At 33.9% G+C, this 21,679-nt stretch overlaps 3 protein-coding genes across 7 annotated transcripts; 2 read left to right on the top strand and 1 right to left on the bottom strand.

Annotated features, from left to right (window-relative positions):
• Positions 1–7,118: 7,118 nt before the first annotated feature.
• On the top strand, positions 7,119–10,846 carry LOC125215620 (probable inactive receptor kinase At5g58300). The gene is made up of 3 exons (XM_048117090.1): positions 7,119–7,443; positions 8,570–9,889; positions 10,045–10,846. The coding sequence occupies exons 1-3, from the start codon at positions 7,434–7,436 to the stop codon at positions 10,662–10,664; spliced, it is 1,950 nt and encodes a 649-aa protein (XP_047973047.1). The 5' UTR covers positions 7,119–7,433; the 3' UTR covers positions 10,665–10,846.
• A 1,554-nt stretch (positions 10,847–12,400) lies between these two features.
• Positions 12,401–16,241, bottom strand: LOC125208976 (mediator of RNA polymerase II transcription subunit 19a-like). 3 transcript variants are annotated; one of them, XR_007174277.1, is made up of 7 exons: positions 15,979–16,238; positions 15,410–15,492; positions 14,044–14,333; positions 13,697–13,924; positions 13,339–13,398; positions 13,059–13,196; positions 12,401–12,600 (listed from the first exon to the last, which is right to left on the bottom strand). XR_007174277.1 is itself a non-coding variant. In XM_048108527.1 (6 exons), exons 2-6 carry the CDS (start codon positions 15,438–15,440, stop codon positions 12,580–12,582), a joined length of 630 nt encoding a protein of 209 aa, XP_047964484.1. In that variant the 5' UTR covers positions 15,441–15,492; positions 15,979–16,241; the 3' UTR covers positions 12,401–12,579. The 3 variants fall into 3 exon arrangements, 2 of the variants coding, with proteins under 2 accessions (XP_047964484.1, XP_047964483.1); XM_048108527.1 differs by lacking the exon at positions 13,059–13,196 and having other exon boundaries at positions 15,979–16,241; XM_048108526.1 differs by lacking the exon at positions 12,401–12,600 and having other exon boundaries at positions 12,977–13,196; positions 15,979–16,239.
• Positions 16,242–18,083: 1,842 nt separating this feature from the next.
• Positions 18,084–21,543, top strand: LOC125212260. 3 transcript variants are annotated; one of them, XM_048112366.1, is made up of 4 exons: positions 18,084–18,326; positions 18,407–18,546; positions 20,390–20,456; positions 21,295–21,543. In XM_048112366.1, the coding sequence occupies exons 1-4, from the start codon at positions 18,194–18,196 to the stop codon at positions 21,483–21,485; spliced, it is 531 nt and encodes a 176-aa protein (XP_047968323.1). In that variant the 5' UTR covers positions 18,084–18,193; the 3' UTR covers positions 21,486–21,543. The 3 variants fall into 3 exon arrangements, with proteins under 3 accessions (XP_047968323.1, XP_047968326.1, XP_047968324.1); XM_048112369.1 differs by having other exon boundaries at positions 18,093–18,326; positions 21,333–21,540; XM_048112367.1 differs by lacking the exons at positions 20,390–20,456; positions 21,295–21,543 and adding an exon at positions 19,459–19,632 and having other exon boundaries at positions 18,112–18,326.
• The last annotated feature ends 136 nt before the right edge of the window (positions 21,544–21,679 follow it).

The raw sequence follows: 21,679 nt of genomic DNA, 5'->3' as shown, positions 1-21,679 counted from the left end.
TGGGACTACCGCAGCGGAAGACACGGAAACCAAACAGGTCCTAGAACGGATCTATTTAGTTGATTATGCATTCAACTCCAATTTCATGCAATATTCATAGATCTATAGATATAACATCAAATAAACACATAATCATGCATATTTGATGTAGATTCGATTGTTACCTCATAATCCATCATTGGATTGACGTTGCTAGCTGCACCACCCGAAGATCCTTGGTTTATCGACCACGAATCTTCCGTACTATTCCCTCGTCCTTGATTCTCCATCCGTGTGGGCGGATCTTAGAAAACCAATTAAATAACTTTGAATGGATCTAGGGAAACCCAATACAAACACCAAATTGTCTAGATCTAATCCTATGAATTAGGATAGATCAAGAACAATAATCAAAACCCTAATTCTCCCACAACTATGGCTCGAAAATCGAGACCAAGAGAGAGAAGGAAGGAGGCGCCGATTTCAAGGCTAGGGTTAGGGTTTTGTGTTGTCTTGGATTGTGTGCTAGGGTTTTCCTTTCATTCATTATTTATAGTGGACCTTATTGGGCTAGTAAGGGGATCCATGGAATGACTTAAGTGTTGGGCTCACCCATTAGATAAATTACTAATTAAATCAAATGACCCATGATTTAATATATTATCAATGGAATATTATTTTATTCCACTAAAGAATAATATTGCACTCCCACTTAAATCACCAAATTACAAATAATTTGGGTCCATTTTATTTTATAATATTTCCCGCGTTTAAGATTATCTTGATCCATCAATTTAATTCTTTTGTCTGCTATGTGACTAGAATTAAATTAATTCTCAAAAGAGTTTTTCTAGTTTGAAACTTTATTTATTATTCGTGGAATAAATTCCAACTGCGCAGATTTCTGAATAATAAATTCCTTCTTTCAAACACCTCATTGGGGATCACCCTTTTAGGGATTTAATCATACCACACTGGGCACGCGAATTCTATGAAATAATATTCCAATACCTTCATGTTATTCAATTACTACCACCCAAGATATCATGAACTTGAGTTACGTACAAACTCTCACATATTGATAAGTCAAAGTGGCGTTTGATTGAATAAACAATATTGATATTAATATCATAGACTAGAAAATACTAAACTTTCTTGAAATATATTCTTTCAGTAGATAGCAATAAAGAATACATTTCGGATTAGATCCTTTCAGTGCTTTACCACACCGGTGTTACTAATCTCTTCTTAGGTAAGAGAGAATTATCACAAACACCGCAACCGTACCAATAGGTAGCCAAAGCCTATCTAGGTTGTGAATACGTTTTTCTTCTTACTAGATCTGGCCAAGTCCCCTACTGGAAAACTCATGAGGAGATTCATCATATTTCAATAATAAACCATTATATTATATTATTTATTCTCATAATTAGGTAAACAAGTGGACGTGGCGTTTCTCGTATACATGCACAAGCTGACTGTACAAAGGCATGTACGCTCGAAGCATCTTTTAGTATACAAACCCCAACACTTATATGCAGTTGTGAAGCGATCTTCAACATTCTGCAAAATTCTTTTGCAATATCAATCATTGAGAGACATAATCTGCAATGAACATTCTAATGAACTATAAACTTAGTCCCGTGAGATTTTTCCCAAGCATTATGGGCAATCAGCCAAACTATTTTGATCATAAGATCATTGGCTTATCATTCAATAGTGTTAGGTCCAAGTCCATTACTTCAAGAGTGAACTCAAGTTTCTCTTTCCATTTAGAGAAGTTAGTTCCATTAAGTTGAGGAACGTTTGAGGTAAACATACTAGTAAAAAAAAATATGTTTTTACATTATAGGAGCAATTAAAAGATGAATGCTCACATATAAAAGCTTTGAATAATAACACGAACATTAATTTGAAAACCCATATCATGAGGCAATTATGAAAACTCCTTTGGGTAGTCTTCATACAATAATAAAAATTATGCTTTTAATATCCACATCTTAGTTCAATAATTGAGTAATAATAAATTGGCATTACCTTTGGGTAATTGACACCAATTTAAATTATTAACTACATGAGTGTTCATTATGTCGCAAAGACTATTTCCTTTGGGAATCTAGACCTTTTATGACAAACAAACTATTTTAGATAATGAATAGCCACAACAAGCATGATGATTAATTGCATACATAGATTTTCATAATAACTTGATTATAAACTCTTCTTATTTTACCTCACTTTGGTGATTGCAAAATAAACATAATATAATCAAGAATGTATAGTGATTAATTGCTTAAGTAGATTTTCACTTAATTTGATTATAAACTCTTATTATTTTACCTCACTTTGGTGATTGTAAAATAAAAATAATATAATTAAAAACATATAGAGATTAATTGCTTAAACAAATTTCCATATGAGTTTGATTATAAACTTTCCTTAATTTGCCTCACTCTGGTGATTGCAAAATAAATATAACATAATCAAGAACATACATATTAAACCATGAATTAAATTATGTAATTATTCATTCCACTGATTCGGTGGATTCATAATCATGAAACATTTAATTGAAATCGCAATTCATCAATACATATAGTCAAGCTGAATTTACATACAATATATACACAATCAATATACCCAAATCAATTCCATGTATAGAACCAATTTAGAAACAATATATTTCAGTATAATCACTTAAAATAAACAGCCTTTTAATTTATAAAGCAATTAAACCAATACAATTCACAATCAAATAATGCGGATTAAATTAAACATCCCACTGTATCGATAGTCATGCAGAAACAATTTTCATAAAGATAGGCAATCCAATACATCATGTTCAATTAGTCATATGGATTCATTCAATCCACAGTTACGGGATACACTAATTGAATTCAATAAATTTGAATTCACAATGCGCTGACCATATTAAATAAACAACATATTCAATTAATTTATCAATAATATGGTTTCAATTATACGAAAATACATGAGTTTTCAACCATGCTCTGATACCACATGTTGGACATTATTTATTATCATATATTCAAGATTACATAATTGAATATAAATAAAGCAAGACCTTCGAACATCAGTATTTCACGTGTTAACCATAAACATAATGGATCGAAAACTTACCTTGACGATTCATAAATGTTCTTAAAATATTTGATTAAAATATAGAGTTCTTTTTTTATACCTCAAACGACGTAATTAATGTCAATTGCTAATCAAAAACTATATAATATATTCATTTCCTTAATTGTAATAGGAATGAATTAAAAGATCACTATACATGGTAAGAATTATGATTCTCATATCGGTAATAAATCACATGATTAGAAACATCCCAATAATAATAATTAATTCGAGAAAATGTGCCTTGTACCAAGTTAATGTATTACATTTAAAATTCTATTCTATTTAGGATTTTATCACATGTCACATATGTGAGACATAAAACTTACAATTTTTATTGTGGAATGGATAGAAATGTCAAAATGTGAATCTTATGATGAGACGGAAGGGGTATTTTGTATTAATGTGTGTTAGACCTGAAAACATAACATGTCATTATGTGTGTATATGAAACTTAACGAGCCCACAAACATTTCAGAAGGATTGTTTGTTTCTCATGGTTTTAAGTCTTTTTTGCATCATTTAGAAATTCAAATATTGTTGTACTAATTGTAAAATTATAATGTGAAGTTATTGTTTTCTTTTTTACTGTTGTTTGATTGATTTACTTCAAATTCAAATAAAATTCATGAATTCAAAAAAAAAAAATCATAAATTCAGTAGAGGAGAGCACGTCTACTAAATATGTTCGGCTTGGAAATTTTATGACAGTGTACTTATTATGTTTAACAGATTATTATTTGATAAGTCTGGCCTGGAATATTTTATATACTTAGTATCATGTAGAATATCTCTTATTATATTCACGAATTATATCATGTGCTAAAAATATACTCTCTCCGTCCCGCTTAAGATGACACGTTTTTCTTTTTAGTTTGTCCCAACTAAAATGACACATTTCTTTTTTGGTAACTTTCTTTCTCTAATTAATACACTCAACCACTTTTTCTCACTTCTATTAAAATATTCATCTTTCTTTATCTCTCTACTTTAATACTTACACCCACATTCTCTCTCTCCAATTAAACACTTTAACTAAGCAATTTGTCATCTTAACCAGGACGGAGAGAGTAATGTTCTAGTCGAATCTCACTTTATGAATTTTTTTTTCGTTACTTTTTATCTGCGCCGATCCTTGTTTTTCATAAACTAGGCTCATTATTTTTTTCTTATCAACTTAGAGTTATTTATAGCTACAATATAATGTAGTACACTGTACACGCTAATATATTGATATGATATTGCAATTAAGAGGGGGCTCATCGCGTGAAATAGAGTGTTGTAATAAACGTCCAATTCGTACATTTAATTAAATATTTACATTCTATATATGGACTAAAACGTCTAATGTTGTGGTAATATATTTCGTATTAGCGGACCAGAAAATAAATGCCAACCACAAATCCAATATCTTATTGAACAAGAATTTTGACCAAGAATTACTAGTAGTATATTATAATCAATCCTCGATGAATTCTTTTTCCTCTTCAACTCCAATAGATTATTAAAAGGAAAACTGAGCTTTTTTTATTTGTTAAAGATGATAATTTGATAATAATTTAAGAAATATTGAAATGAAAAAAATAAGCAAAAATATTCTTTAGATGACTATATGTGTATATTGATATTGATAAAAAAAAGTTTAAAGTTTGTATGTAGAGTGCTTTTTCATTTTAATTTATTGATTTAAAGTTTGAAGTTTGCATGAAGAATGCTTTTTCATTTTAATAAATTCCATCAATTTTATTGCGACAACTTCAACTTTTTGTTTGCATGAGATACAATATATTTCAATATTTTTTATATTGATATAAAAATTTTCATCATTTTATATTAGTATAAAAAGATTTTATTATTTTCTTATGTTTTGTAGACATAGGTAGTCAAACAGTAAACGTCTAGACATGCAGTAGAACCTAAAATGAAACATAAATGAAACTTTTTTATATTATTTATCCATACTGATGTGAATCAATATAAAATAGTAGTACTAACATTTTGTCCATACTTCAAACCTATTAAATGAACACGTGATGTATACGCGTCAGATAATTTATTCTAGTACATAAAATGATTTAATACGTTGAGCATTCGCGTGACTTTATTAAATTTTTGGTAAATTGTAACGTAAGTAGTTTATAATTTAGCATTTTCCTCGATTAGGCCTGAAAATTTAATCCGCGGGTTTCGGGTATTCCCGACCTAGTCCCAATACCCGATGGGTTTTGGATACCCGAAATCCGAAATTATGGGTTCGGGTACGGGTTTGGGTAGTTAATGTTAGAATTTTTCGGGTTTAGGGTACCCGAAACCCGTATTAGGGTACCCAACTAATACCCGATTAAACCCGATTAATAATGTATTTGTGATAAATATTTTTATTTAGTATAGGGCTTATGGCCCGTAGGGTAATTCTAGAGTAACTTTATTTAATCACATGTAGATTTAATACTTCTTTACATTCGTGTTCGATTCATGTTGTATTATTTATATTCTTACTTGTTATCTTTTGAAAATATATAGTTAATTAGTTATTATTTCTCCATTTTATTTACATGTTCATTTAATGTCTTAAAAAATTATTTTAATCTCTTTTATGTTTCAAATTATACCAAAAAAAAATTATTTTAAAATTAAGTAGTGTCTATTTGTCTAATGTCTATGTCTATTTTATATACTTATAGTCAATAAATAGTATAAGTATTGTGTTATTTTTAATAATTTCTATTCTCATCGCAATTTAATTTATATAAAAGAATAAATTTTAAATATAATAATTTCGGGTTTATGGGTACCCGATTAGTTGGGTTCGGGTACCCGCATCGGGTATTAGGGTACCCTAATTCACATATGGGTCGGGTATTGGGTATGATATTTTTGAGATTTCGGGTTTGGATACCCAAATTTTTGGGTTTGGGTACCCGCGGGTACCCGAATTTACACCCCTACCCTCGATCTATAAAAAATAGACAAGTTTTATCATTTTGGTTCATCCACGGAAAATAGACAAAATTCAAAAATGAAAGTTTTCAACTAATACTAACCTCCACATCATTCTAAATATGGACCACTCATTCCACTACCTTTTCCCTCCTTCTGTCTTACTTTTTTCTATCTCTCTTACTTTACCAATTATACATTAAAATATGTGTCGTTTACAATCTTATCTATTTTTCGTGGGCGGAGAAAATATTAGGTTTGTTCGAAAGTGTCTCATGATAATTTAGTAGTAATAAAATTTCTAAGAAGACGCGGTTAAAAGATTTAGTTACTTTTTTTCCTTACTTAGAAATAGGATTTGAATATTCATCCTTTTATAAAAAACTTCACCTATCTTTATTACAATGATTTTACCTTCAGAACCTAAAAATGCTCCATTAATGGCATTTTATCGTAATACAAATAAGAAAAAAAAAGGGAAAAGGTTAGGACAACAAAATATGTGTTGAAATCGTCGACTGCATAGTAGTTTGATATTTTTCGTTTTAAATAGACTCAAGCCTATATGAATTTATTTTTGGGTAGACTCAAGCCTCAACCTAATTAGTGGTAGATAACGCTTATGTATTAATCAAACTTCCCTTACTCATTCGAAGTGGAATGGGTTGATAATCCAATTATGTTGGGTTAATTAGTAGTCCTGAAATTAAATAAATAGAAAAGTCATTTTCCATGCAATACGCTGCTTAAATATTTATTTCAATTCATGTCACATTCGACATTAGTATTTTTTTATTGGTTTATCCCCTTTATACCTAACAAACACACCTTTGCAAATTTATCTTAATGTTTTCAAAAAAATGTTTGTCTTGATTAGTGTTGTTAGATATATCTAATTTATATTGAGTTGCCGAAATCAAATAAAGTATAGATCACAATAATAATATTGGATAATGGATTGTACTACCATACAAATTTTAGTTCATCTAATGACATTTATATTAAAAATGTTTTGATTAAATAAATCAAATATGAAATGTACTCACTTCATCACTGACTCAAGTCATGACCACCTCACTCTCTCTCCCTCTTCCTCTCTTCAATTTTCCTTTAACCATTTCCAGCTCACTCGCCAACACACACCAAAAAAAATGAAAAAATAAAACACAGATCTTCGAATTCGATGGTGTGAATTCTTGCCTAGAATGCAGTTGCAAATGCTGCTTCTTCAGCCAGTAAGCTCCAATTTTCTCTCTCTGCAGCATTCCTCAGTTTCGGTTTGAAGTTTGGAAGAAAAAGATCAGGTTTTTACTCCCAAGCTCAGCATTCGTCCTCTTCAACATTACTGGCTGAAGATTCTGTTTTTTCTCGGCATGCTTCGAGGTAGTCTTGCAAAACCCCTTTCTCACAAACTGTGTGTGTGTGTGTGTGTGTTTCTTGCAAATTTGGTTAGTTATCGGCAAGGATGTTTAGTGGCAGATCTGACTCAGACATACTTGTACTTTTCTCAGAGGTTGCAATATTAGTTCTATTTTGCTTAAACAATTACTGAATTGGTCCATCTTTTTTGCTGCAATTCACAATCTTAGAATTACTGTATTGTGAAGAAGATAGATTGGAACTGCATTGTTTCACAATTCACCAAAAAAAACCCTTTTTCTTTTAGTCTGTGATTCTCTTCAAGAATGTTCTATAGGATTCTGTCTTTATACTTATTCCCTTTTGTTGTGTGATTTAAACGTGCCATCAGAGATCTCTTATCTCTACAGAAACTATTTGTATCTTTTTTTGTGTTAAAGATATGGGATGTGCAAATGTGGGAGTTGGATTTTGTTGTTTTAGATTGTAAAAATATGGTTAATGATAAAATCTACACTTTCCCCCTTTTCTCTTCCTTTTTTGGGCACTAGCAGCAGTTACTAATCCACTTTCTTCCTTAAATCAGCTTGTTTTTTTCTTCCCAGCTCTCCAGCAACAACTTCTTTTGTTGAGATGTGTTTTCAACAGCATGCTTTGCCTTTGATGTGGTGGATACGTCAAATTCTAGCATCTAATGTTCTTTTATTACTAGTACCATATTGACCAGTCCAGTAGTCCACAATGAGGAATTCGAAACTTTCTAGTTAGTTAACATTCATGTGTGCTTGTGAGTTTGGCCTCTCGAAGACAACATCTTCCTTTTATCAGCTGCGAAAGTAATAATGTCTCAAGTTGAAACTTGAAAGTTCTGCATCATATAGATGCTGCCCTTTGTGGAAAAGTTGTGATTATCATTATGGTAACTCTAATGTCCTTGAACCTCTGTGTTTATAACTGATAACCATGTAATGCTCTTCGATACTAGTGCACTGCCTTCTGTGCAGAAGGGTTTGTCTTGTGTTCTTTTAGTTTCTTGATTCCTCGGAGAGCTGCTTTACATTTATAGCTTGGATTGACTGCAGATTTCATTACTTTCATCTTCGCTTACCTTAACATGGATACTCACAAACTGATTTTGCTTTTCTTTCAGGAAAAGTTTGTTGCTCGGACTGCTTGAATGCTTGGGGGAGTTTTATAATGAAGTGCTGCTCTTCCCATGTAACGCTATGCCCTCTCTTGATCATTGTGGCTCTTTCTCCCCTGGCATGGGGTGACTTGAGCTCAGACGGTCGAGCCCTTCTGGCATTCTCGACAGCCATACCTCATGGCCGGAAGCTCAACTGGAATGCTGGTTCCCCTGTCTGCACATCGTGGACAGGAGTCAATTGCAGCACAGATGGCAATTCTGTGGTTGGTCTACGCCTTCCAGGTATCGGACTTACTGGTCCGATTCCCTCGGACACTATCGGGAAATTGAACAACTTGAGGGTTCTAAGCTTTCGTTCCAATAGCCTTAGTGGTAGCCTTCCTTCTGATGTCCTTGATCTCCCTTCTCTCCGCTATGTCTTCCTCCAAAACAACAACTTCTCCGGCGAAATACCATCTTCGCTCCCTCCTCAGCTTGCGGTTTTGGATCTCTCATTCAATTCATTGACCGGAGGCATTCCACACACGTTTGAGAACCTGACACATCTTACAGCATTGAGCCTTCAAAACAATTCACTCTTCGGACCCATTCCTGACCTCGACCTTCCACATCTCAAGCGTCTCAACCTAAGCTACAACCAATTCAAAGGCAGCATTCCATCTTCGTTGGATAAGTTTCCAAATTCTTCGTTCATTGGAAACTCTCTATGTGGACCGCCTCTCAATCCTTGCTTCCCTATTTCCCCACCTCCCCCTAGCCCCACTAGTCCAACTCCGGCTATGGGGAGACAAACTCCCACAAAGAAACTCTCGTTGGGAGCTATAATTGCTATTGCAGTGGGAGGTGCATTACTGCTATTTCTTACTGCTCTGATTTTATTCCTGTGCTGCTGTAAGAGGAAACAGAACGAAGATGGCGCTTCTCCCAAGATCAAGTCTTCGGGTGTCGGGAGACCTGAGAAACCAAGTGAAGAGTTTGGCAGCGGGGTGCAAGAACCAGAGAAAAACAAGCTAGTTTTCTTTGAAGGGTGCTCATATAACTTTGATCTCGAGGATTTGTTGAGGGCCTCGGCTGAAGTGCTGGGGAAGGGTAGCTTTGGGACTGCTTACAAGGCAGTGCTAGAGGAGTCGACCACAGTTGTTGTGAAGAGACTGAAAGAGGTCATCGTGGGGAAGAAAGACTTCGAACAGCAAATGGAATTAGTCGGGAGAGTCGGACAGCACCCGAATGTCGCCCCTTTACGCGCTTACTATTACTCCAAGGATGAAAAGCTCTTGGTCTATGACTACTATCCTAATAGTAGCTTGGCAAGTCTACTACATGGTACTCTCTCTCTCTCTATATATATATATAGAGTTCAGTGCAGTTACTTAATAGGTTCAATGTAAGAGTTCTCACGGTTATATACATATATGATATAGTTATGTTTAGTCACAACATTTTCTCATAGTCTTTTTATGCTATTCCTATTAAAACAGGAAACAAGGCTTCTGGGAGAGCTCCACTGGATTGGGATTCAAGAGTGAAGATAACCCTCGGTGCTGCGAGAGGGATCGCTCACTCGCATGCTGTTGGAGGCGCGAAATTCACTCATGGAAACATCAAGTCCTCAAATGTCCTCCTGAACCATGATCTTGATGGTTGCGTGTCTGATTTCGGCCTCGCCCCTCTCATGAACTACCCGGCTACTGCGTCGCGGCAGGCTGGGTACCGGGCCCCAGAGATAATCGAGACACGCAAGTACACTCATAAAGCGGATGTGTACAGCTTCGGAGTGGTCCTACTCGAGATGCTGACAGGGAAGCAGCCGATCCAGTCTCCCACGCGGGACGACATTGCCGATCTCCCCCGGTGGGTCCAGTCCGTCGTCCGGGAGGAGTGGACGGCAGAGGTCTTTGACGTCGAGCTCATGAGATTTCAGAACATCGAGGAAGAGATGGTGCAGATGCTGCAGATCGCCATGGCTTGCGTTGCGAAGGTGCCGGACTTGCGCCCCACGATGCCTGAGGTCGTTAGGATGATCGAGGAGCTCCGGCAGTCAGACTCCGAGAACCGGCCGTCTTCTGATGAAAATAAGTCTAATGTGCAGACCCCATGATTCTTCCCATTCTTCTTGTGAATTTGTCTCAAGTCATTTGAACTTGGTAGTTTTCTAGTTTAATTTATGTTTCATTTAACAATCTTTAAGATTTGTCCTGTCTCTTTGACAACCCCTCAACTTCAACAGGTAGACTACATTACAAATTGATTACAAATTATACCAACTACCATTTTGTATTATATTGTTACGCATGATTTTTTTATTGTCCTAAGTGGTGTGATTTTCCATGGTACACCTTATGAAATAGAATATCCATGGACCATGGTACACCTTAGGAGATTTTCCATTACTCTAATATGTAATTATGGATTGGATGTCTTAATCTATTTCGTTTTCTTACTTACATCTCTATCTATGATTTTAAATTCTAAATAGGTTCTTAGTTGCATTTATGATTAGATGTCTTAATCTATTTCGTTTTCTTACTTATATCTCTATCTACGATTTTAAATTCTAAATAGGCTTCATAGTTGCATTTATGTGAGTTCATAATTTTTTAATTTTTTAATGTTCTTTAACTTGAGAGTTTATCTTGTTAAGGGAGTGAATCTCTAGTAGACATGTGCTGATTCTAGGAATTTAATGAATATTTTCTGTGTTTCCATAGGAAGATAGTCTAAATTCCACTAAATTAATTTCACTCACATTTTATTATAAAACTAATACTTCATCTATCCCATTACAAATGAAACGTTTTCTTTTTTGAATTATCCTATTAAAAATGAAACATTTTCTAAAATAGAAACATCTCTATCTCTACTTTTTCATATCTTATTTTACTCTCTCTTCATTAACTCATAAAACACTACACAAAAACTCGTACCGATTCCTAAATATTGCATATTTAATGGGACGGAAGGAGTACTACATAAAAATATAACAACCTTCCACTAACTATTTCCGTTTTCTTTCCATTACAACTTTTAAAACTCAAACCGAGTAAATTAATATAGGACAGAGGAAAGCTATTTTATTACTCACTCTGTGTCAGCTAAGATGACACATTTCTTAGCCGGCACGAGATTTTAGGAGTGATTGATTAAAGTGTTTAATTGGAGAGAGAAAATGTAAGTGTAAATATTAAAGTAGAGAGATAAAGAAAGTTGAATATTTTAATAGGAGTGAGAAAAAGTGGTTGAGTGTATTAATTGGAGAAAGAAAGTTTCCAAAAAAGGAAATGTATCATATTAGTTGGGACAAACTAAAAAAAACGTGTCATCTTAAGTGGGACGGATGAAGTATTTTTTTAAAACTACTAACTGTCATTTATTCATTGATTTATAACTTCTAAATTACTCATCAAAAAGCTTGCATTTCTAATCCGTCTTTAACTCATTGAATGATACACATCGCCACAGGGGAGCATTAGGGTGCCCCCATAGAATGACAACGTAACACCAACCTCGTGTTGCCACGTGGCACGCTATCCAGCAATATTAGGGACGCATCCAGCAATATCATAGTAAGCATTTTAGATGGATTTCTACATATTGCATGATAGTACTACGTTAATTGCTGTGTGGAGTGCTGAGTATTGTTGTATTAGCTACACAACAAAATAACGATATAAAAAAGCAATCTATCTATATAAGTTACTGCAGTTAAGGGTTAGAATACAGTAAATCCTATCTCCGCCTATTCTTATTAGTTATTAGTATGTGGAGTACTACCAAATCTGCAAGCTATTAGACTACTTAAAAACCTTTTTTCCGAGATTTCTAAAAGAAGGAAAATGAAGAAAAATAATAAGCCATATAGCTATTGAATAATTTCAAACCCAAGAAAAGATTAAAACGAAATAAATTAAATCCTTTTGAATATTGTTACAGAGATATAAGAGCCTTGTTATGGCACAGATGAATTCCATTTTCACCATTTTTTTTTTTACCTTGGATTCACTTCTTGGCAATCTTTAGTAAGTCCAAATAAAGCTCTGCACGGAAAAGAGAAATTCATATATATGTAAACGAAGCAGTGCACACCTTATAGTAAAGTAACAATAAATGCATACTGTATCTAACACTATCTGCAGTTTCAGAATGTTATATGTAAATCTCCATATAATGGTAGTGGTACTAATGAGTGAAGCATCAAATACAAGATGATCTAAAATCATTCAATGGCTTTCAGCATTCTCATTATCATTGTGGACAGTGTTATGACAGACTATGTTTATTTCTTCTAAAATGGTTCTTTAATCTCTCCATTTGCACATTAGACACTTCTAAGTTTGGTGATTTGGTTTGTATTGGACTATTGAGACCCCTCACCCCCCATATTGACCTACTCAGTTATACAAGATAGGCCTGTTTAGTTTAAAAGATACTATGAAAACACAAGGTATAACAAGGCAAAGACATAAGCTGCCTCTAATAAGTGAATAATATGTACCTTAGATAACTTGAAATAACTAAGTAAGAATTCCTCTATTATCAACTCCAACATCTGATGAGAAATTTAAAGATCAACCACCATTTTTCACCCTGCAACCTTTATTGCTCCCATATCATCTATCTTTGAGCTCTTGTGCTGCATAATTACAAATGGGTGATGTATGGTTTTGAAAGATGTCCAAGGAAAATGAATGGAAGGTACGTAAAGATGAAGATCAAAATCACATGCAAAAAAGAGTCAATTTGAAATTGAGGATTAATCGTTGTCTTTTTTATACCTTACTTTTCTTGTGTTTATGAATATCACCGCCATCCTCATCTCCATCATGCTTCCTTTTCTGAAAGTAATTGGTGTGATGAGTAAGAGCATCATAAGTTAATAGCTACCAGAAAAGTACAAACCAAATAAAACTCAATGCATAAACTGTAAAATTTCTAATAAATACACTCAACAATATTTACATGTCTTGCCACCAGAAAATAACATTCAGTGAAAAAAGAAGACATGATAACGAAATTTTCAACAAAGGTAACCAATGATAGATGACAAGAAAAATTTATTTAAAGAAACAAGATAAATGCAATAAACGAAAAGGCTAGTTAAAGATTCAAGCAAGTAGGACATATAATGCAAACCTTCTCATGATGCCTTTTTGAGTGGTCATTTCCAGAATCATGATGACCACTTTTATCCTTTTTCTTCTCCTTGTCCTTGTCTTTGCTTCGATCTTTATGCCGATGTTTGTGCTTTTTGTGCTCTCTGTCCTTGTCCTTATCTCTGTCCTTATGCTTCTTATGTTTCTTCTCTTTATCTTTAGACTCGTTCTTCGATTTCCCAGCAATGGTGGGAGTGCCCTTCTCAGACTACAAATATAACAAGACTAACTCAAAAATTCCAAAAAATGACATTAATCTTTTGAAAGATAATATAAGTGCTGTCATAAATTGACAGTAGGTTGTAATATCAATATACATAAACTCACAGAAGGAAGATCAACTAGAGCCGTTTCCCTTAGCTGAAAGGCTTCCCTAAGAACATCTAGGTCAAAAGGTTGTATACGTGTATTAGTTTCTCTAGATAAAGAAGAATTCTGAATGAGCTGGCCCAATTGCATCCCCTCCCCCTTTCTGATTTCTGTATCTCCGGCAACATTGTGAAGATAATGGGTGTCTGCTATTGGCACAGGAAGTGACCTCTTGCAGAAGAAATCATAATGAGGTAACAACTTGTAGTGACTTATAAGATCCACAGCACCTGTAAGTTCTCTAGGCCCTGAATTGAAAGATAGGCATGAAAAAAATAGTTGATGAGGTTAGAATCAAACTGGATTGAAAGAACAACTAAAAAGTTGGCAGGCCTTTTTTTAAATAACAAAGTAAAATTTCAGTACCAGGACCCGTGAAATGAATTTGATTTAAGTGAATGCATTCTGCTAAAAGAATTTAGCCACATTTCCTGAATTAGATATTACCAAGTCATTTCTATGGAAAATATATTAGCCAAGTTTTTCTCTCTTCTATTATTCCTTTTCATATCATCATTAAACTGTCAGCCCTTCTTGGTACGATGGAATGGACTGTGATTCCTACTTCCATTCTATTCATTTGCTTGGTACGACGGACTGATGGAGGAAATGGAATGAAGATGCAAAGGAAATGCAAAGAAATTGTAAGGAAATGCAAAGAAATTGTCATTTGATTCGTATATTCATTCCATTCCAACCTCATTCCATTCCATCATACCAAGAAGAGCCTCACTAGATAAAGAAAAAACAGTACCCAATTTTATCTAATGGACCACCAATGTCATCATTATGACAAGTCTGCAAAGTCAAAACCAGCTCAATAATCCTCTTTTTCTACCTCACAAATTTTATTTCCATCTACAGAATAAAAAGATTCCAACAAACAAAAGGTTTAACGGATAAGCTTTTAAGCCAGTACGGGAGAATGTGCTTCTTGCTCTAGTTTTTCTGACACATCCACTTATAATATTAAATCTGCTTTGCTAACCACATAACCCCTGATGACTGGCCCAAAGATTATAAGGAAAAAACAGATTTAGTTATCTGTAAGCGTGACGATTGAATCTCTTTTTGAATCGACTATTCTAGTTGCCATCCAGAATCCAGAATTAGTATCTGGCATTTTATGAGGGACCATTGAGTCTAAGCTACTCAGTAACTGTAACAGCCAATCAGGGCTCATAAATTCTCAAAACCAGCATGATTCCATGCTAGAACTAAAAGTCGCTGCAACTCAGCTACAAACGTTATTGCTATTATACTCCATTATGCATGTATTTGGTTTGAAATTTCAAATAAAGCACCATAGAGATAACATACTTACCTCTTCCAAACTTCTGGTAATCTGAATCCATGAATCAGCAGCTGACATGGAGATAGCTCATTACTTGCCAGGGACTATTTTTACTGTAACAAATGGGTATAATAATTAAGCCCACCATCAAGTTGCTATGCTCACTTGCTATAAGCAGCAAAACAATCATAAATATCAACAAGCAGCACAGCAGTCGTAAATAATTCAACAACAGGAAAGTTGATATGACCTTTGTAGAGTTCATAGCTTATTTGAGCTGGTAAATAAATGAAACATCGAATATGAACAATTATAACTAAAAGAACGAAAAATCATTATTCAATTAAATAACAGTCGCTGCTTAAAAGCTAACGGATATCGAGATACGCAAGAAACCGAAACCATGAATATTTCACGAGTCGACAGCTGAATGAATAAACACATGTTGGACTGAATTCCCACAACTCTAAAACCGAAACCCTAGTTCCCAAATCCCAAAAACAAAACAACAACAACGAGAATTAACCAAATCCACGCCCAATCATACGGAGAAATCAATCACAATTCTACACAAATGAAGCGCAAATCACGTGCCGTACCTTGGCAAATTTGTGGGTTTTTTCACCGAGTTTGAGCGATCGCCACCAGCAAACAATTCGAGCTGCTTAAAAATAAAATACTGATTCCGGCTTAAATTAGGCTCCGCTTCGGCTTAGCGGTGTGGGAAGGGGGAAGAGGTTGGGTAGTGGAATAATTTGAGCTGCTTAAAAAGCTCGTTAATGGAGGGAAAATTGGGGAGGGGATGGTGTGTTGGCGAATCGGGAATCTGGAGTGTGCGAGAACACTTGCGAGAGGGTATGCAATTGGCTTCCTCTGTCTTAAGCAACACGTGAAGCTATTTTAGTGGATGTTATATCTTATTTTTATTAGTAGCCATAAATTTCAAATTAAGATTAATTTTTAGCCATTAAATAAAAAATTAGTAATTAAAATAATATCAAATGATCATAATTTAAAGTTAAATAATTAATAAGTTAATTAAAAAGATTATTAATATCAATTCTTAATTAAAACAAACTACCATCTCTCTTCAAAATTATTCAAAATCTTAAATTTATGTAACTCTCTCGATTAAAATTAATTTTTCATAAACAGTATATCAAATTAAAGTTAATTTTGTAAGTATTCTAATGAAATCTCAATTGCATATGTTCCGATAACGTTTGGATAATGAAATTTGATTAAAAAAAATATCAGTTTTCATAAATCAACAAATATATCAAAAAATTTCAATATAATGCATGAAAAATATCAACAAAACTGTGTTGATATTTTAGTGTAATTGTGTTAAATACATTATGTTGATATAAAAAAACCATGAAAATTATCATATGATAATAAAATTATGATTTTACCCCTATGTTGATATTTTGTTTACTATATATTCAAATTCTTGAGCTTTAATTTCATCCATTCATCTCAAAATTTATGGGTGTCGATTTGATCTTAGTTTTGGATTATGATGCTATAAGTATCATAAGATGACCCAATGAACATAAATTTAAAGGTTGCACGCCACCATGGAAAACTCGAATCCAAACTTTAGTCACAAATTACAATCATTACTTGAACCTAAGACTTTTGGTATTTGTCATTACGCCTTCGTATTAGTGGATGTTTATATTCTTTTCATCCAAGGTAGTAAAACATAAACAAAAAATATTAAATTTTTTATAAATTGGAGATCAAGAAAACACATGGAAAAAAAAATAGTAGTAGGTCATGTTACATTAAAACCTAAGTTATTTGCCAAGAAAGTAAAGTTGATTAGAAAAATGATTCAGAATAACTTTATCTTTACGCGTTTAGAAAATATCAAGATTTTAAATTATATATTTAATTAAATATTAGATTTAAAAATAAGATAAATAATTTATTAAAAATATGTGCAAAAAATATATATTATCGGTATTATTATCATCATCATGAATATTTCAATATATTTTATTTATATAAAATTTTAATTTATGTTAACAATAATCTAATAAATTAAGAAAATGTATAAAATACAACATAAAAAATTATTAAAAATATCTTCTGATTTCTTTTATTTAAAAGAATAAACTTTTATAAACTATTTCAACACTAAGAAACCACTAAAATAGAAAATATTAAGGCCGTCCGCAACGCCATAGGGCGGACCGCACTTGGGGTTCGACTTGGGGCTGCAGGCATTGGAGGTGGGGGAGGAGCGGCCTGGACCGCGCTCAGGGACGCTGGAGAGGCTTGGGGCTGCGCCCAATTGCTGTTTGTTTCGGCATTGTTGGCGTACGAGCCAGACCACTCCATTTTTTCTAAATTCGATTTTTTTCCCTATTTAAACTACACAACATTTTCATTCCTTTTACATAATTTTTATATAGAAAAAGTAGTGTTTTTTTTTGTTTCTTTAATTTTGTAGGTATTGTAATTTTTGAATTTTTTGGACTTATAATTTTTAATTTTTAGAGTTTGTAATTTTTTTATTTATTTATAGAGTTGTAAATTTATAATTTGTGAATAAACAATGAATATTCCGAAATATGACTGTTTAATATTTTCAATTTTAGAATTAACATTTAATGTTGTAGTGAGGCTGGGGCGATTTTGAGGATGAGATCCTCTGCGGTGCACAGCACCGTGTTGTGCCCCTTTCTCTCTCACAAAATGAAATTAAATAATTAAATATAAAAATGAATTTTTTCTTCAATTGGGAAGGGGGAGGGTGCACAGCACGGTGCTGTGCACCGCATAGGATCTCAGCCCGGGGAATTTATGCTGAGACACTTAGCAAACAGGGTAAATTCAAGTAAGCTCGCTCTCCAATGGCCTAAACTAGTAAATGTTGTGCTCAAAATGGCTGCTGCCGAGGGTAATTTCTCCAAAGGTTGCGCGTTATGTTTCATATGTAAGTGGCTTCTTATGTTGATAATTGATTCGTGTAGATGTTTATTCGGAATTGTTTAGATTGTTTCATGTATGTTGCAGGTGTTTACCGGAGCTGTTATACGTTTACGATAGTAATTGTTTTTTTTGCTCAGTGCTACGAACCTCAGTTCATACTGATACTAGTATTTGTGATTTTGTTTCTTTGTGCTGCTCAAATTGAGAGACAGGGTTTACAACTCGTAAGTGATCTGGTTTACATTGAAACTTAGACTATGCATGTATTTGTTTTTCAACTTGGAGTACTGCGTGCGTAGCACAATTTTATACAGAAAGAAAAGTTGGGATACAAATACTGTTGAATGAATTTGTTAACTGTTACTCCCCAGTTAAGATGGTCACATCTTGATTTTTTCTTTGCAAATGGACTTTGGGCTGATTACAATGATGGAACTTGTCCTTCATGTTGCTCGGCAAAAATTTTGATGTTAAATAGGTACAGGTTTTGTTTATTTGAAGACATCGTATGATTTTTTATGTGCTCTTTGATGGAACCAACGAAAGAGAAGTGGAGTTTGAATACTTATGCACTTAGTAGTGTCTCATCATTTGATAATTTCTTGTAAAGAGAACAAGCTATAATGGTTGCTGCCAGGGATAACCTTGTGCCTTTGAACAGGTGTCGTAGTGGTCATGTCCGAACATGATCAATGTTTTCTAGTAATAACCAAGTTATTAATTCCTTATATGGACTCCCCAGATGTATCTTTGTTTAATATCCAGAGCAAGAAAATTTCCAAGAAGCTTCACATAAATAAAATTTTGTTACTTTCAACTTCAAACCTTTGGTTTAGCTACATAGATCATGAAGCTGGATGTTTGGTTTAGGGAGAGGGGAGAGTGAGTGTCTTTGTGGGTGGTTTTTACAACTTAACTCTTCCCTACCATATTTCAGGCCTTTTTGCTTTCACATAATCCTGATAATACGTTATCTCAGACTCCTTATTTCTGGAAAATTTGGTTTGACTCAATTTTCCTATTAAAAAATATTAGGCCACCTGGATGAGTTTACTTGTTCTCGAAACTTCTTAAAAATTTATTATTAGTATTACTACTTTGATGCCTCATCTTCACTATCTTATTGAAATCTGCAGATTTCAACATTGCATGATGTACTAAATAGGTACTGGCCAACTTTAAGCTGCAGCAAATCAAAGAACTGCCATGGTGGAAAAGGATTATTTTGGGAATATGAGCTTTGTGACATTATCTTTGTTGTAATTATGAATTTGGGATAGTATTAAATATAATTAACAAGTTTTATTTTCTGCCATTTTTGCAATGCAATAGTGGGGTCTCTTGAATTACAGCTTCTGATTTTGTTATATCACCTTATTTGAGAATGCTTATTACACACTCGCCGACTTGCAAATGTTTGATTTGACTTCACATAGAGTTGATGGATAAGCTTAACAATGGCAATTGCTCAATCCTTGCTATGGTACAATTTATCATCTCTTTGTTCTATTTCTCAGCAACCTGACATTATAATTCAAGAAACTGAGATAGACTAAATTATGACACAAATGATGAAGATGGTAGAAAATTGTTTGCAACTTTTTGCATGCTTTACTCTTCTAGTAAGAAGGTGTGGTTCTGTCTGTCTACTAGGTATAACCAGAGCAACGCAATAATGTATAATTAGCCCAGGGTGCTTTTTGGTTACCCGAGCTTAATGCTTGTCATAATACAAGAGTCTTTTGGAATTTCTGTGAAAGGAGCTTCATCTGTCAACTAACTTAAGGAATGTACACCTAGAACATGGAAAATTGGTTCTAGTGAAAATAATTGGAAGCTAATTAAGTGCTTTTGCTGCACAAATGAGATGTGCCTTAGTTACCAGGATTGCTCCTCCTCCTTGCCATGTGTGATCCATACTTGTCATTTTCAGTCTGCGTCACTAGGGTGAATCCTAAATTGGTGATCCCATAACTCATATACCTGTGTTGTTCATTTGCTGTGTTTATTGCGCACATAATGTTTTACTACGTTCATACATTGTAAAACTACACTCTACCACTGCAGAAGAACCTGCCAACTTCTTTTCAAAAAAAATATGGCACTTGTTCTGCTTCAGGAATCAGGAATACAGGTACTTTGTGACCACTCTTAATTTGTACTTCAAGTAATTTAAGTTGCCCATTGAAAAATCTGTATGTTTTCATTCAACCTTTTTTGTATGATCATGGATATCTAGGCTACTCCATTGCTCACTTGTATTATTAGCTTTGTTTAACTGTTAATGAATAGTAATCACCTGTTCAACTTCACGAAATACAACTGTTGAGAGCTCCTTCTTAGATACAGTTTCATTTGATCAAATGGCTTTGACTTGGTTTTATTAAAGATATGGTGTATGGACTATGTGGGTCCAGCTGGTTCTGGTCTCGTGTTGTTTCCTAATAGAGATCCACATGGACGGCAGGCTAGTTAAAATGTGAAAGTGTAGCATGTGCCAGTTGGCTTTCTTTTTTCTTGCTTTCCAATCTTTAAACAAAATTGTGAAGGACATCTGAAAGAAGATCAATCTTCACCATCCTCTCTATCTTTTAGGAGCTCCAACAAACCCACATATTTAGTTTCCAACAACAGAGTTCAAATGTATGCTATATAGGTATGCCATGAAGACTAAGGGGTACTTGGGTGGGTAATAAAATTAAGGAATGGATATACATGCTTGGTATGTAGGATCCATGAAGAAGGATATGTAGCATCTAATTCTGAAAATTTCCCCATTCAAAAATGCTTTCCGGATGCTTTGGAGGAAGTCTACTCATGCTTCGTTAATACTCCATTATTTATTTTTCTCATCCTTCTCTTACTTCCTGTATATATCCCTATTATCACTAGTCTGAAATTGCTTCAGTTCTTTTGATTTCAATGTTTCTGCTTTTATTAGTATATGAGCAATCTCTTGTTTCTCCTTACAGTGATGTATGCCTGGTTTGACGAAATATATTTTTTGCAGCCTCACCATTGTTTAATTGATACCACCACCAAAAGAGGCACAGTTAAATTTATCGAAATGCCCCTCCTATGTCTCCTTAATTGCCAGATCTTGCTCATCCTCATATGCTATGCACACACCACATTTTTCAGTACACCACCTCATAAATCATAATTATAAATCATGAACTAAACAATTCTGAGCTTCTTTTAGCCTTCTAGTCTGATCCTTAAAATACTCAATCATGTATTGCACTAAATATAATTTGGATTACCTTGTTCGATTTCTTCCTTGTCTCTCAAAATAGCTCATCCTCATTTTTAACTGTAAGACTCGTTTTCTTTTCTGGTTGTACAACTTGAACACGG

The sequence above is a fragment of the Salvia hispanica genome, chromosome 3 (genome assembly GCF_023119035.1).
Source record: "Salvia hispanica cultivar TCC Black 2014 chromosome 3, UniMelb_Shisp_WGS_1.0, whole genome shotgun sequence".
NCBI classification, from domain to species: domain Eukaryota; kingdom Viridiplantae; phylum Streptophyta; class Magnoliopsida; order Lamiales; family Lamiaceae; genus Salvia; species Salvia hispanica.
The sequence above is the reverse complement of the archived record's forward strand: the minus strand, read 5'-3'. Positions and strand labels throughout refer to the sequence as shown.

What these genes read in the sequence shown, in the direction of transcription:
- LOC125215620 (XM_048117090.1), top strand. An exon ending in CTTGGCAAGTCTACTACATG is followed by an intron (nt 9,890 to 10,044) that starts GTACTCTCTCTC and finishes CTATTAAAACAG; the next exon opens with GAAACAAGGCTTCTGGGAGA.
- LOC125208976 (XM_048108526.1), bottom strand. Translation starts at nt 15,440, where the DNA reads ATGGATTCAGATTACCAGAAGTTTGGAAGAG. An exon ending in TTACCAGAAGTTTGGAAGAG is followed by an intron (nt 14,334 to 15,409) that starts GTAAGTATGTTA and finishes CTTTCAATTCAG; the next exon opens with GGCCTAGAGAACTTACAGGT. An exon ending in CTCTAGTTGATCTTCCTTCT is followed by an intron (nt 13,925 to 14,043) that starts GTGAGTTTATGT and finishes TTATATTTGTAG; the next exon opens with TCTGAGAAGGGCACTCCCAC.
- LOC125212260 (XM_048112366.1), top strand. Translation starts at nt 18,194, where the DNA reads ATGCTGAGACACTTAGCAAACAGGGTAAATTCAAGTAAGCTCGCTCTC. An exon ending in TTGCGCGTTATGTTTCATAT is followed by an intron (nt 18,327 to 18,406) that starts GTAAGTGGCTTC and finishes TGTATGTTGCAG; the next exon opens with GTGTTTACCGGAGCTGTTAT. An exon ending in TTCAGGAATCAGGAATACAG is followed by an intron (nt 20,457 to 21,294) that starts GTACTTTGTGAC and finishes TTCTCCTTACAG; the next exon opens with TGATGTATGCCTGGTTTGAC.